The 16,886-nt window shown below is 38.5% G+C and overlaps 1 protein-coding gene across 2 annotated transcripts in view; it reads right to left on the bottom strand.

Annotated features, from left to right (window-relative positions):
* The window catches only part of LOC120525717 (calpain-1 catalytic subunit-like), a 166,597-nt gene that overhangs the window by 117,208 nt on the left and 32,503 nt on the right, over positions 1–16,886 (bottom strand). The window contains exons 3-4 of one of the 2 annotated variants that reach the window (XM_039748254.1): positions 5,867–5,936; positions 2,124–2,242 (exon numbers count right to left, since the gene is read on the bottom strand). In XM_039748254.1, coding sequence (XP_039604188.1) covers positions 2,124–2,242; positions 5,867–5,936 — 189 coding nt within the window. Of the gene's footprint in view, positions 1–2,123; positions 2,243–5,866; positions 5,937–16,886 lie in introns of those variants that run through there. The other variant, XM_039748255.1, reaches the window with a different exon arrangement.

The raw sequence follows: 16,886 nt of genomic DNA, 5'->3' as shown, positions 1-16,886 counted from the left end.
GCAATGAATTCAGTAAGAATATGTAATATAAGCAATAAACAGAAGAGGTGAATATTAATTTATGATCTCCTTTGACAGATCTCATGTATTACACCATGCATAGAATTCACACTGAAACATGGCTATGGACTAAACTGGAAATTTACTTATGCAAAAAAAAAAAAAAAACCCAGATGCATAAAACTGTGCGTATTCACAAATTTGAATATGCAAATCAATATAAATAGCCCCTTCTGTTCAGTGTTTTGTTACAATACAATGGCAAAGCACATGGAAAAAAAGAATTTCATTGAATGCGAAGTGGAGGCAAGTAAAAATGCTTTATTTGTTGTCTTAAGCAGTAGTATAAGCAACAAAAGGTAATTGATTGAGTGATACTAAGTGGCAGAGAAACTCGAAAGGTCAAGTTCAGAAAGTCGCACAGTCCCCAAAATAAAATAAAAAAAGTGGTCAGATATCAAAGTTGCAGTGAAAAGGCAAGTCGCAGTCCACCATCTGTTTATTCTGTTTCAGACAATATTACAAAAGCTGACCCATGACAAAGACATGGCAGTGATGGTGCTACTGTGCCCAGCACATTTTTGAGTACCTGGCCATATGCTGATGCGACACTATTCTGAAGTCAAAAAATGCAATAGTGGATGCTGTAAGAGATATGGCCAATGAACTAAGGAATATAAAGGCTGTACTAGATGATGGTGATCACAAATGAAATGAAGTGGTTAAAAAAATGCTGCATCTGATTACCTGTTTTTACATTTTGCTAATTACATTTAAATGAAGTTGTAATGCTCTCCGATTTGGATGATCATTTGGTGGGTCAGGGTCATCATACCACATTTCTTCAGGTATGGGTAAGCCACGATTGTGTGCCACATTATATAGCACACTACATGCTTTCACAATGCAACACACTTTATGTGGACTATAGAGCAGTACATTAATAGAGCTTTCTATTTAAATAACCAAATTCATTCTCTGAAGGCACCGTTGTAAAGTAGCATTGGAGCTGTGCACCACAACAGATAGAGTCTCTGCTCTTTGCAAGGCTCTTTGAGGTGACTCACTGTCTTTAAAAGGACCGCTTGCCTTTTGCCGCACTAGTTGAAAAAAGAACCTGCGACTGTGCGAAATTGCCGTTTTCATAGGCTCTCCAGCTATAGATGATGTAATGCCAGCTCATTCTTTTGGTGATTCATCCCTGGTTGATGTAACTTGTCCAGCGCACAGTTGACCGCTCCAATTACATTTGGAAAACCAGACATTGCTGCAAATTGTGCTTTCATGTTTGCCAGTTAAACCACAGTGTAAGGAAATCTTATATATCTGGATGATAAGCAGATAATACCATCCTACACAGCTGACATGGCGCGACTCAGTGATGTTTGTGAAAAACCCGATCAGTCAGCAAGTTCATGTTGAAAAGCTCTTGTTGCTAAAAACAAGAGAAGCGGAAAGAACTTTCAAAGGAGCAGGTAGAGCATAATTCCTCAAAGCCTGCCTTTGTAAAGAGCCAGTTCAGCACACAGCTCCAAGAAGACAGTTCTTGGAAATCAAAAAATCACCTACAGTATGAATGTGCATACTCTTCTTTTTCTTTCATTTGTGATGTCTTCTAACAACACTAAATTAATTTTGTAAATGATATGCAATTCATTTCAATATTTTTTATGAAGCCGTTATCACAGATGCAAATGTGAAACAGAAAGGGAAACTGCATAGAAACATTAGCACTGCTTTGATGCTGGGTGCTGCTTGTCTGCAAAACCAAACAGAAAAGTGTGTATGCATGGTGCGAGTGTCACGTGAAAATGTGCTTGGCTTTATGCCAAGTTTAGTTTTTATACATCTTATGTGTGCATTGAAATGGCCATACAAAACATTTTTGTGCATATGCACCATTTATACATGGGGCACCTGGTCCCTTAACATCCTTTTGAGATATTATTCAATGTTATAATACTTTTTTTTTTTTTACACAAGTTGAAAACCTTTCATGAAGTTTGAAAAAAAAGTCTACTGTTAAACAGTAAGTTAAGCCATTATAAAGCAGCAATAAAAAAGCAGGAGAAATGAAGTTACAAAGGAATTTAGGACAATTTTAGTTTATTCTATACACTTACCCTGAAATGAAAGATCCCTGCATACTTATAATTGTAACCTTGATCAGTGGGTAGCACCTGACTGAATATGTCCTTCTGACGTGTCAATGAGCCCAGTGCTGCCAGGAGCCAGCAGTTACCTTTAAGTAATAAGAATTTAATATGATATCAGAATGGCATGTTTCATGACCATCACTGCAATAGAAACAGACAAAATAGTATTCAATAATGTTGATGTTGATGTTTTATACTGCAAAGTCATTATATGTGCTAGACATGGATCAATAAGATTATACAATAAACAAATGTTTTTTATATATACATGCATATATGTATATATGTATGTATGTATGGTGTAACCTGGAAGCAAATTTCAAGGGGAGGTGGGTTGAGAAAGTACATGAATCACAATTCTTTTTTTTTTCTATCAGACTGTCAACTATCATAAAATACAAAACTACAAAATTTTACACATTTTAGTCATTTATTTTATATATGCTATATGTCTTTTTGCATGTACGTATACGCACACATGCTTATAACAGATATAGGAAACACCAATAAATAAATAATGCAAATAATCTGCATACAAATGTTTCATTGAATTGCAATAAAAGTACACAAACAAAAAAATGGCATAAATACAAATCTGAAATGAAATCACGTTCACAAAAAGCAGGTCCACAAAAAAAAATTCAATCATTTGTTCTATCTTGTTATAATAAAGATAACGACAGAATAACACTGTTTGCTTTGTAGTACTGTACTAGTTAAATCATTGAAAGGGGGACAGGGTTGTGGAAATGCATTTGCAATGGGGTGTGTGGGGGGGGATGTCATATTATTACCTAAAGAAGTAAATTATTTTTTCTTGAAACAGCTTGAATCAACATTTACACAGAAGGTACTTGATATTTAAGGGCTGCAACCATTTCTCAGTTGATCAAGCTGTCGCTCAAAAGTGAATCGCAGTCTGTGACTAATGACAAGATTGTTTCTGCGTTTAAGTAATTTTTTTTAAAACATCAATACAATGTTGGCAAAAATGGACCATTGACAGAGTGGCAGCCATTCAATCTAAACAATGAAGAACAATGCCCAGTTTCACCATGTAAACACACACAAACACAAGTAATTTGGAAATCTGAGAAATTAATTTAATTCCATTGCGGGTGAAGCACAGGTTGGATTTCACACTCATATAAATCTTTGAAATCTGATTACCATTATTACAAACCACAGAGAAAAGTAACAGTAGCAATCTAACTAACTGTATGAGGTAAGAATGCTGAATGCACAGTGGAGACAAACAAAAAATTGCCCTGCAATTTTTCAGAATTCTGAAAAAAAACCAATTCAAAAATCTATTTCTGCCTACATTTCAAATACATCCAACTTCCATTTAATACTGGTTCAATTTAGAATGACTGTTTATAGAGCATGCTAAGATGAGACATTGTCTTACATTCTAAAAATGAGCAACTCCAAAAAAAACTACAGCTGGAAAAAATATTGCAGACCTCAAAATATTTTTTTAGCCTATATACTTTGTTATCAAAGGTCTCATAAAGGTAACATAAACACAAATAGTATGAAACAAAAAAGAAATAGAGAAGTATAATACAAAACTGGATAACTAAGGCATCAAAAAGTTAAAATGTTCAATACCATAAACTACAGCAGTCAATTGCTACAAACTCAGATTACTAAATACTATATCCATAGTATCCATATCAGAACTCATCCTAGGTTAGAATTATTATAATGATATTTTCCACATATCAAACTGAGATTCGTTTAAATGTTTGGCAGCTTGTTTGTGTAGATACAAGGGAAGGCGGTAAGAGAGAAACTTTGATGATCAGCTTACTAAGAGCCACTAGATGGCACCAATGAACCTACTAAGGAGAAACTAGCCAGAGGTCTCTGAACCAAGAGAAAACTTGACAGTAAAAAAAGTGTGCCACATTATTATAGAAAAACAGAATTTTAAAAGGCACAGTCAGGAAGAAAAAGATGATGAAATAAAACTGAAAACTAAATTATTATTCTTAAATGATTAGCACTGCACAGAACATGCATCTGACAAATCAAATGCAATACACACTGCCAAAATGTATTTTGATTGCAGTATTTTTATCTTAAACACCATATGTTAAAACTGTTTAACTGGAACATCTTAAAACTAAAAATGTAACCCTTATATTGTCAGTTTTAATATGGCAGAAATTAGAAGTGTGCGAGGATGTTCCCTGGGATGGACTGGTGTTTCATTTAAAGATGTACAGTTCTTCTAGGACAGGCTGCAGCTCCATACAACCCTGTACTATGGGTACAGAAAGTGAATAGAAGTTCTCTTCAAAAATATTATAGAAAACATACATACAGTATGTGACAAAGAATTGTGTTAGGAATATGGATAGATGTATCCAAAGTTTTTATCCAAATGATTAAAAGTCCAGAGGAAAAAAACTGGATTTTATTTGAATGCATACGCCTGCAGTCGGCTGAACTCAGTTTTCAAAGCAGATACTATATGATTCTTAACCATAAAATGGTTAAATAATGTGTACTTATGGCTAGGATTCTATTTTAAAAAGCACCCTCCTGACATCTAAAAGTCATAATTTAAACGTACAAATTGAAAACTATTTTATTAACTCTAAAAAGTGTCACATTTAGCACCAGACTAATGGCTAAAACGCTGCACCTGAAAACTGTTCTTCAGTCTGTTAATGCCTAACATTGCCATCTTCCAGTAGCGACCAAAAGGTTTTTGGTAGCTCCAGATCACCACGGTCATTGTTCCTATTTGATTTAAGCAGGCTTATTATTGGCGAAATCCCCACTCTCTTGCAGTTCAAATTCTCACTGACAAAGTTTTAGTAAAAATAAGGCACTGTATAATATACAGTTACAATTGTGCACATTATATAGTACCTTTTGGGAATAATGGCTAATTAAATACAGCTAAAAACCAGTCAGATGACTTTTATTAAATGTTAAGATGGAACATCCATCCATCCATTTTCTAACCCGCTGAATCCGAACACAGGGTCATGGGGGTCTGCTGGAGCCAATCCCAGCCAACACAAGGCACAAGGCGGCAGGAACCAATCCCGGGCACGGTGCCAACCCACTGCAGCAAGACAGAACAACAAAGTTCAAATTTAAACAATTGTTAAAAACAAATAATTGCCTTGGAGCACAGTTGATCTGAGAGCACTCCATTTATTGAGATTGTAATTTACTTAACATAGTATTTGAGGATTTAAAGAATAATTAATGGGTTTTACATTATAGGACATATTTTTTGACATGCATTGTTGCTGCATATTTTTGATATGTTTAAATGAGTTGCTAATTCGGTTTATTAAGTTGTTCAAATTGGATTGGATGCCACCTAATAGAAATTAAGATTGAATATGTCTCTGAAGTGATATTTTAAAAAAGTAAGCTATATGATCCCCCTACACATCTGTAACTTGTACAATGCTCACCATATTTAAATACAAGTAGGAAGTATGGCACAATTACATTATTTATTGTTAAAAAATCAAAGAGCATTAAGATTTGTACTACTAACAATCCAAATGTCAAACTATGAGCATTTAAAGAGTGAAATTGTCCTTTTCAAAATGCTCACACTTGATCACTGCAGTAAATAAAAAATTTATTGCTATTTTTTTTATTATTTATTCTAAATCTTAATATCGTATTGCACTACGTTGTCCATAATAAAATGTAATATTTAACCAACTTACCCACTAGTCCTTGAAAAATGTCAAATCTGCTAGCCCCATCAACAATAATATGTGGATCAGGGTGTAGTTTCTAAAAGTAAAGATCACAAAAATGTATGAAACAAAATTACAGATGATTGTTCACAACTAAAAGAATTAATAGTATACTGTAGTTTATCTGGGAATGAAATTTTGAACTCATAGTTTCTGTAAACCAGTAAAACACACAGTTAATCTAGATTTTTTATGTTATATATATAAATATATAAAATACAAAGTTGATTGACTCACTAATTCACTCATCAACAAAAACACAATTTCCTGTTTAGTTAAGTAGTACTAGGGCGTTGTACCGTGTTAGCCATTATGAATGTAGTGAAAAGTCAAGCAAAATGACACCTTTTATTGGCTAACTAAAAAGATTACAATATGCAGGCTTTCGAGGCAACTCAAGCTCATGCCTGAAGAAGGAGCCTGAGTTGCCTCGAAAGATTGCATATTGTAATCTTTTCAGTTAGCCAATAAAAGGTGTCATTTTGCTTGACTTTCACTGTTTAGTTAAAAAGTTGAAATATGGCAGGAAGTCACATGTATGGCAGCAGGTATCCATAGTAAAAAAAGACATTTCAATGTATCAATATTTTGGGGTAACAAACACCCAACCCCCCGAAAAAGAAAACCTACATATCCTAAAATCTCAAAAATGCCTTGAAGGATTTAGTTAAAATTGGTGATATTACAGAAAAAAAAGAAAATTGGTTGATATAAATTTGTCAATATTTCTTAATATTATGATAACTTACATGCTCTGCACTGTGAGCATGCTTTATACAAATGAAGGATGGAGCAAAAGTAACTGACAGGCCACATGAATACCACCACTAACCAATTGAGTGGACAGATAAGTAAAGAAGGGGCAATGTCCTGGACAGAAAAATAGAGACGCAATCATGTTATGTAATGGAAACTTCAGTGAATCCTTGCGTGGAGTTTGTATGTTCTCCTCGTGTCTGTGTGGGTTTCCTCCAGGTGCTCCGGTTTCCTCCCACAGTCCAAAGACATGCAGGTTAGGTGCATTGGCGATTCTAAATTGTCCCTAGTGTGTGCTTGGTGTGTGGGTGTGCGCGTGTGACCTACAGTGGGCTGGCGTCCTGCCCGGCATTTGTTTTCTGCCTTGCGCCCTGTGTTGGCTGGGATTGGCTCCAGCAGACCCCTGTGACCCTGTAGTTAGGATGTAGCGGGTTGGATAATGGATGGAGGGAAGTTCAGTGAAGCTCAAGAAAGTTGCAAAGCTCAATGGTTAGCAAGTGCTGTTCTTTTTAGCATACTGGATGTCATCTTGGTTGTCCTCTCTCTCCTTTCGTCCACCATTCCTCGGTCATGGCACCGAAAACTACAAGTGAGACTGACAGCTAATTCCTTTTCTTTGATTGTGGTGATGTAAACTCCAAGGGTGACCCAATCCCCCGTCTAACCCCTGCTCTTTAAAAATGATGGTTAAATACTATAAAAACTAGCATCGGTCTTACATAGTGGAACTTCAAACGTCTAATGAGGAAATAAATGAAACTGTGTTGCAATGCTTGAAGCTAATGCTACACAGTCATTACTCTTTATGTTAATACTTCAGTGTAACACATAGGGCATCAGCACTTATGTATATATCAGCTTCAAGCACTTCTTTTGCATATACATTCACACCTGTGGACTTTAAAGGGGAAATACATACAACAGATACAAATACATACAACAATATGAAAAGAATACTGTACTTGAGTGAACAATTATGATTGTGATTATTTGTTTCAGTTCAATAGAGTATGGGAGGCACGGTGGCACAGTCGTAGCAGTGGGTTTCCCATGTTCTCCCCGTGCCTGCGTGGGTTTCCTCCGGGTGCTCTGGTTTCCTCCCACAGTCCAAAGACATGCAGGTTTAGGTGCATTGGTGATCCTAAATTGTCCTTAGTGTTATTTGGTTTGTGAGTGTGTGTGTGTGTGTGTATGTGTGTGCCCTGAGGTGGGTTGGCGCCCTGCCCGGGATTTGTTCCTGCCTTGCACCCTGTGCTGGCTGGGATTGGCTCCAGCAGACCCCCATGACCCTGTGTTAGGATATAGCGGGTTTGGAAATGACTGACTGACTCAATAGAGTACACTTTCCTGTAAAGTTTTGTTTTGCAATGACCACCAACAAAAGCCAAGTCACTAGGAAAAGCAGAAGTGATCTAATGTAGGAATGTATCACTCAATAACAGTTATGTACAGCACGTTCAAGAGTAAGTAGCTCAAGTGACCTAATAACATTATTTTTATTTATAATTTGACTGATGCCTTTAACCAAGACCGACAACATTTGAGATACAATTGGCTATAATTCTTTTGTTTTCCCAATTGGAGTACAGACAGGTGAAATGACTTATTCAAGGTAACATAGTTTCAGCATCAGGATTTGAATACGCAACATCAATGTATGTAGACCTAGCTCCAAAGCCTTAACCTCTGTCTGCCAATGTTATCAAAAAACTACAAATATTCAATACAGAAAGGCACTTACATAGTACTTCTGATATATCTGATTAACTGATGGCACTGTAATTGAAGTCCATTGTCTTACAAAACAATAAAAATCATTTGAAAGTTGTACTGGCAATATTTTGTGCTGATGGTGCCTATTCAAGCAGTCATAAATAAATCACCAATTAATTTTTTTTTTGTTGATTGCACTTGTTTTTTTCCCCCCAAATACAGATTACATATAATAACAAAAGTAGGTGAAACCAAAGGTTAAAATAAGCAGAAACATTACTGGATAAGATGTTAGTGAAATTTACATGAAAGTGTCCTAGACTGCTACAGTACTTTTGCAAAATTTCACTAAATTTTAAAGTAAAAATCCAAGAGGATTACTTTTAACAGAGAAAACAATTTATCTAAAATATAAACCCCTACTCTTACAAACACAACAACTAATGGCATACTATCTACAGTATTTGTTATCTTTTTTAAAGCTGCAGGTTTGCTATTCACCACTTCAGCTCTTTGAAAGTTCTAAATCATATTCTATACAGCACAATATAACACAATCATGGTAAAGGTACAATATAAATAAAGTGTAATATCGGGTGTAGATCTTGTGCTTGTTACAGAATGAGACATACTGTACGTCCCTGTAATCTCTCTAGTGATTAAACATACAACAGTGCTTTTCAAATAAATAATAAATACACCAGATTCATGAAATTCACTTGAGCAATCTAGCAGATAAATAAACTTCACCAGTGTATCACAAAATACTGGTACTTGCCTATGTTCATCTTCATAGTCCATTTTATTTATATTCATATTCACAAAGTGTTTTCTGTAAATAAAAGCATTAACAGAATTCCTGAAGCCAATGAAAAACTCGTAATCCCGGTCCACCTCTCCATCAGCATCTTTTGTTCTGTAAATGTGGCAATCAGCACAAATAGCCTGCTGTCCCATCCCCCACCTTGACGGAGCTCAGCTCAAGCAAAAAGGTCTACCAGCTCAAGGCTCCTTATCTGCGTGTGAGGTGCCTGGGGTTGTATAGGGTAAATAATACAGCATATGGTTATTTGGAATAAATGCATTTCATGTGTGTTCCGTGTTTTCAAAGATCTGGGTAAATGTAGAATGAAAGTAAAAGCTAGAAATGCAAGAAATGCTGAACACATACCTAAAGCAGAAACTTTTTCCATGTTATACTAATAACGACCTGAAGTGTACAGTATGTAAAGACTATAGTCCAAATATCAAATAAACACTGCACTTTTATCTATACTAATAAAAGGCAAAGCCCTAACTGACTGACTGACTGACTGACTGACTCATCACTAATTCTCCAACTCTCCGTGTAGGTGGAAGGCTGAAATTTGGCAGGCTCATTCCTTACAGCTTACTTATAAAAGTTAGGCAGGTTTCATTTCGAAATTCTAAGCGTAACGGTCATAACTGGAACCTACTTATGTACATATATACCGGCCATAGCCTGCAGCTCGGTCGCCGTGTGAGGCGGAGTTGCGTCCCTCATCGTCACGCCTCCCACGTAATTGAGTGCCTGCCCATATAAGGCCGTCCGTCAGCGGCAATCCAATAGAAACACTCTGCCGCTAAATATTCGCTGGTGAAGGACTGTGCTTATCCAAACGAAGATGAGATGGTCAGGGTGGTGTTTGCAACAAACTCAGTGAAACTGCGAGAGAAACTTTTAAGTGCTGGGTCTTAGCTAACATTAAATAAAGCCGTGGACATTGCACGAGATAGCACAAGCACAGCTGAGAACCTTTGATGCATGTACTCCGAGCGGCTCACGTGAACTGACTGTGAACGCAGTACGCAGACAAAAAGCAACAGCTCCAAAGAGCGCTGAACAAAAAACGCATTACACAATTGAGAAGGCAGCAAAAGAATATGAAGCGAGTGACGCATACAAGCATATTCATAAGTGCAGCTACTGCGGAAACAAAGCATGGTGTAAACCTTAAGTTTAAATTAAGTTCATAGACACGCTGCCACTGCCGTTTGTCATGCCTACAACGAATACGATATTCGCGAGATACAAGTTTAATGAGAAGACGCATTGCCGGGTCTGAGCTAACATCGCAACATCGCCTGAGATAGCACAAGCACAGCTGAGAACCTTTGATGCATGTACTCCAAGCGGCTCACGTGAACTGACTGTGAACGCAGTACACAGAGAACAAGCAAGAGCTCCAAAGAGTGCTGAACAAAAAACACATTATACAATTGAGAAGGCAGCAAAAGAATATGAAGCGAGTGACGCAAACAAGCGTATTCATTAGTGCAGCTACTGAAGAAACAAAGCACACGGTGAAAAAAGACAATGTCCAACTAAAGGAAGACAACATGTGCATGCAGTGTGTGATGTCTCAAATAAAGAGGAAGACAAGCTGTTTATTGATGCAATAAGAAAGGAATCGATGAATGAAACCTGTTATCGTTACAACGGTTGACAAACACGGAATGTAACTTGAACACAACACATCCTCCAAATACGAACCTGATTGAAAGAAATGATAATCAAATCCTTGATGACAGCAACACTCATAACGGTGACAAAACAATTACATTGACAATCATCTTACGTTATTTTTAAAATGTTCCCCTTTCTTTTTCATAACTACTTTAACACACTACTTCTCCGCTGCGAAGCGCGGGTATTTTGCTATATATATATATATATACTAGCAAAATACCCGCGCTTCGCAGCGAAGAAGTAGTGTGTTAAAGAAGCAATGAAAAAGAAACATTTTGAAAATAACATAACATGATTGTCAATGTAATTGTTTTGTCACTGTTGTGAGTGATGAGTGTTGCTGTCATATAGGGGGCGTCCATCCTGGTTATGTTGGGGGCCTCGGGTACAGAGCTTGGAAGCCCAGCCCTGTAGGGACCCGTGGCCACCGCCAGGCAGCGCCCCGATGCCGGAATATCCCGTGTGGTCCCCGGCTGGACACCCAGGAGAACCAGAGGAGGGCTTGTGCCTCCTCCAGACCATGAGGGGGCGTCCGTCCAGGTTATGTTGGGGGCCAGGCGGCGCCCAGGTGCCTGAGGAACCCTGGAGCCCAGTACTTCCGCCACACCAGGAAGTGCCAGGGGGAAGACGACAGGGGACACCCGGACGGCTTCCGGGTGCGCAGTCGGCACTTCCGCCACACTGGGGTGTGGCTAGGACTGATTGCCAGGAAGCAGCTGGAGCCCATCCGGGTTCCTATAAAAGGGGCCGCCTCCCTCCAGTCATTGACGAAAGTCGGGCGGAAGAGGACGGAGCTGAGAGAGAGAGGACAGGAGGCGGCCAGGAAGGCATTGAACTTGTGAGGCCTGGACAGTTGGGGGAACGGTGCTGGAGGCACTGGGAAGTGCAATGAGTGAAAATATTCTAAATATAGTGTAAATAAACAAGTGTGTGGTGGAACCAACGATGTCTGTCTGCCTGTGTCCGGGATCAAGTTCACATATATATATATATATATATATATATATATATATATACAGTATATATATATATATATATATATACACTCACACATATACACATATATATACACACACACATATATAAATACATATATATATCTACATACATATATACACATACATCCACATATATATATACATATTGTCACGCATGCGCGCATGGGAGGCAGCTAAAGGGCTCGAGTGAAGGCAGTTCTGAGGCATGCCGGGATGTGGCAGAGTGCACTAACTCTTTTTCTCACTTCCCTGTAGACCAAACCCGGGAGGCTCCACCTTGTCCTCTTGACATCACTTCTGAGACCGAACCAATGAAACAGACCTTACCAGCTCCGGCCCCCCTGATGTCACATCCGGGCCTGATCCAATGAATAATGAACACGTGCCCGATCCTTATGACCTCACTTCCTGTCTTCCCCTTTAAAAGCCTATCCTTTTCCCTTCTCCCGCAGTCTGGTTTTAGACTCTGTTGTATGCACTTCAGTGCTAGTGCTTTGAAAACGACTTTTGCAGCCAGGATACCAAATTATATGGGTGGCTGCCCCAAACCTTTATCTGTCTTTGTCTCGTTTTATTACAATATATATATATCTACATATGCACACATACATATACATATACACACATATATACACACAAATACATATATATATACATACACACACATACAGTGGTGTGAAAAACTATTTGCCCCCTTCCTGATTTCTTATTCTATTGCATGTTTGTCACGCAAAATGTTTCTGATCATCAAACACATTTAACCATTAGTCAAATATAACACAAGTAAACACAAAATGCAGTTTTTAAATGATGGTTTTATTATTTAGGGAGAAAAAAAATCCAAACCTACATGGCCCTGTGTGAAAAAGTAATTGCCCCCTTGTTAAAAATTAACCTAACTGTAGTGTATCACACCTGAGTTCAATTTCCGTAGCCACCCCCAGGCCTGATTACTGCCACACATGTTTCAATCAAGAAATCACTTAAATAGGAGCTGCCTGACACAGAGAAGTAGACCAAAAGCACCTCAAAAGCTAGACATCATGCCAAGATCCAAAGAAATTCAGGAACAAATGAGAACAGAAGTAATTGAGATCTATCAGTCTGGTAGAGGTTATAAAGCCATTTCTAAAGCTTTGGGACTCCAGCGAACCACAGTGAGAGCCATTATCCACAAATGGCAAAAACATGGAACAGTGCTGAACCTTCCCAGGAGTGGCCGGCCGACCAAAATGACCCCAAGAGCGCAGAGACGACTCATCCGAGAGCTCACAAAAGACCCCTGGACAACGTCTAAAGAACTGCAGGCCTCACTTGCCTCAATTAAGGTCAGTGTTCACGACTCCACCATAAGAAAGAGACTGGGCAAAAACGACCTGCATGGCAGATTTCCAAGACGCAAACCACTGTTAAGCAAAAAGAACATTAGGGCTCATCTCAATTTTGCTAAGAAACATCTCAATGATTGCCAAACTTTTGGGAAAATACCTTGTGGACTGATGAGACAAAAGCTGAACTTTTTGGAAGGCAAATGTCCCGTTACATCTGGCGTAAAAGGAACACAACATTTCATCAGAAAAAGAACATCATACCAACAGTAAAATATGGTGGTGGTAGTGTGATGGTCTGGGGTTGTTTTGCTGCTTCAGGACCTGGAAGGCTTGCTGTGATAGATGGAACCATGAATACTACTGTCTACCAAAAAATCCTGAAGGAGAATGTCCGGCCATCTGTTCGTCAACTCAAGCTGAAGCGATCTTGGGTGCTGCAACAGGACAATGACCCAAACCACACCAGCAAATCCACCTCTGAATGGCTGAAGAAAAACAAAATGAAGATTTTGGAGTGGCCTAGTCAAAGTCCTGACCTGAATCCAATTGAGATGCTATGGCATGACCTTAAAAAGACAGTTCATGCTAGAAAACCCTCAAATAAAGCTGAATTACAACAATTCTGTAAAGATGAGTGGGCCAAAATTCCTCCAGAGCGCTGTAAAAGACTCATTGCAAGTTATCGCAAACGCTTGATTGCAGTTATTGATGCTAAGGGTGGCCCAACCAGTTATTAGGTTCAGTGAGGAATTACTTTTTCACACAGGGCCATGTAGGTTTGGATTTTTTTTTTCTCCCTAAATAATAAAAACCATCATTTAAAAGCTGCATTTTGTGTTTACTTGTGTTATATTTGACTAATGGTTAAATGTATTTGATGATCAGAAACATTTTGTGTGACAAACATGCAAAGGAATAAGAAATCAGGAAGGAGGCAAATAATTTTTCACACCACTGAATATATAAACATATACACTGCTCACAAAAATTAAAGGAACAGTTTAAAGAAACACATTCGATACAAAAGATCTCAATATGAAGTTGGATATCTATACAAATAACGACAGGGCAATGTCTTAGAAACAAAAGGATGCCAAGTCTTTTAATGGAAATAAAAGTTTTCTGCCTACAGAGGGCTCAATTGTGTAGACACCCTAAAATCAGAGTGAAATGAAGATGTGGCAGGCTACTCCATTTTTTCAAAAACTTAATTTCTGCTACTCAAAATGCTTTTCAGTATCTTGTGTGGCCCCCACGAGCTTGTATGCATGCTTGACAACGTCAGGGCATGCTCCTAATGAGACGATGGATGGTGTCTTGTGGCATTTCCTCCCAGATCTGTATGAGGGCATCCCTGAGCTGTTGTACAGTCTGAGGAGCAACCTGGAAGGATACCAAATTATATGGGTGGCTGCCCCAAACCTTTATCTGTCTTTGTCTCGTTTTATTACAATATATATATATCTACATATGCACACATACATATACATATACACACATATATACACACAAATACATATATATATACATACACACACATACAGTGGTGTGAAAAACTATTTGCCCCCTTCCTGATTTCTTATTCTATTGCATGTTTGTCACGCAAAATGTTTCTGATCATCAAACACATTTAACCATTAGTCAAATATAACACAAGTAAACACAAAATGCAGTTTTAAATGATGGTTTTATTATTTAGGGAGAAAAAATCCAAACCTACATGGCCCTGTGTGAAAAAGTAATTGCCCCTTGTTAAAAATTAACCTAACTGTAGTGTATCACACCTGAGTTCAATTTCCGTAGCCACCCCCAGGCCTGATTACTGCCACACATGTTTCAATCAAGAAATCACTTAAATAGGAGCTGCCTGACACAGAGAAGTAGACCAAAAGCACCTCAAAAGCTAGACATCATGCCAAGATCCAAAGAAATTCAGGAACAAATGAGAACAGAAGTAATTGAGATCTATCAGTCTGGTAGAGGTTATAAAGCCATTTCTAAAGCTTTGGGACTCCAGCGAACCACAGTGAGAGCCATTATCCACAAATGGCAAAAACATGGAACAGTGCTGAACCTTCCCAGGAGTGGCCGGCCGACCAAAATGACCCCAAGAGCGCAGAGACGACTCATCCGAGAGCTCACAAAGACCCCTGGACAACGCGTCTAAAGAACTGCAGGCCTCACTTGCCTCAATTAAGGTCAGTGTTCACGACTCCACCATAAGAAAGAGACTGGGCAAAAACGACCTGCATGGCAGATTTCCAAGACGCAAACCACTGTTAAGCAAAAAGAACATTAGGGCTCATCTCAATTTTGCTAAGAAACATCTCAATGATTGCCAAACTTTTGGGAAAATACCTTGTGGACTGATGAGACAAAAGCTGAACTTTTTGGAAGGCAAATGTCCCGTTACATCTGGCGTAAAAGGAACACAACATTTCATCAGAAAAAGAACATCATACCAACAGTAAAATATGGTGGTGGTAGTGTGATGGTCTGGGGTTGTTTTGCTGCTTCAGGACCTGGAAGGCTTGCTGTGATAGATGGAACCATGAATACTACTGTCTACCAAAAAATCCTGAAGGAGAATGTCCGGCCATCTGTTCGTCAACTCAAGCTGAAGCGATCTTGGGTGCTGCAACAGGACAATGACCCAAACCACACCAGCAAATCCACCTCTGAATGGCTGAAGAAAAACAAAATGAAGATTTTGGAGTGGCCTAGTCAAAGTCCTGACCTGAATCCAATTGAGATGCTATGGCATGACCTTAAAAAGACAGTTCATGCTAGAAAACCCTCAAATAAAGCTGAATTACAACAATTCTGTAAAGATGAGTGGGCCAAAATTCCTCCAGAGCGCTGTAAAAGACTCATTGCAAGTTATCGCAAACGCTTGATTGCAGTTATTGATGCTAAGGGTGGCCCAACCAGTTATTAGGTTCAGTGAGGAATTACTTTTTCACACAGGGCCATGTAGGTTTGGATTTTTTTCTCCCTAAATAATAAAAACCATCATTTAAAAACTGCATTTTGTGTTTACTTGTGTTATATTTGACTAATGGTTAAATGTATTTGATGATCAGAAACATTTTGTGTGACAAACATGCAAAGGAATAAGAAATCAGGAAGGAGGCAAATAATTTTTCACACCACTGAATATATAAACATATACACTGCTCACAAAAATTAAAGGAACAGTTTAAAGAAACACATTCGATACAAAAGATCTCAATATGAAGTTGGATATCTATACAAATAACGACAGGGCAATGTCTTAGAAACAAAAGGATGCCAAGTCTTTTAATGGAAATAAAAGTTTTCTGCCTACAGAGGGCTCAATTGTGTAGACACCCTAAAATCAGAGTGAAATGAAGATGTGGCAGGCTACTCCATTTTTTCAAAAACTTAATTTCTGCTACTCAAAATGCTTTTCAGTATCTTGTGTGGCCCCCACGAGCTTGTATGCATGCTTGACAACGTCAGGGCATGCTCCTAATGAGACGATGGATGGTGTCTTGTGGCATTTCCTCCCAGATCTGTATGAGGGCATCCCTGAGCTGTTGTACAGTCTGAGGAGCAACCTGGAGGCACCTAATGGACCGAAACATAATGTCCCACAGATGTTCTATTGGGTTTAAGTCAGGGGATCGTGAAGGCCATTCAATTGTTTCAATTCCTTCATCCTCCAGGTACTGCCT

This window comes from Polypterus senegalus, chromosome 3 (genome assembly GCF_016835505.1).
Source record: "Polypterus senegalus isolate Bchr_013 chromosome 3, ASM1683550v1, whole genome shotgun sequence".
Taxonomy (NCBI): Eukaryota; Metazoa; Chordata; class Cladistia; order Polypteriformes; family Polypteridae; genus Polypterus; species Polypterus senegalus.
This window is presented reverse-complemented; position numbering and strand designations above follow the sequence as displayed.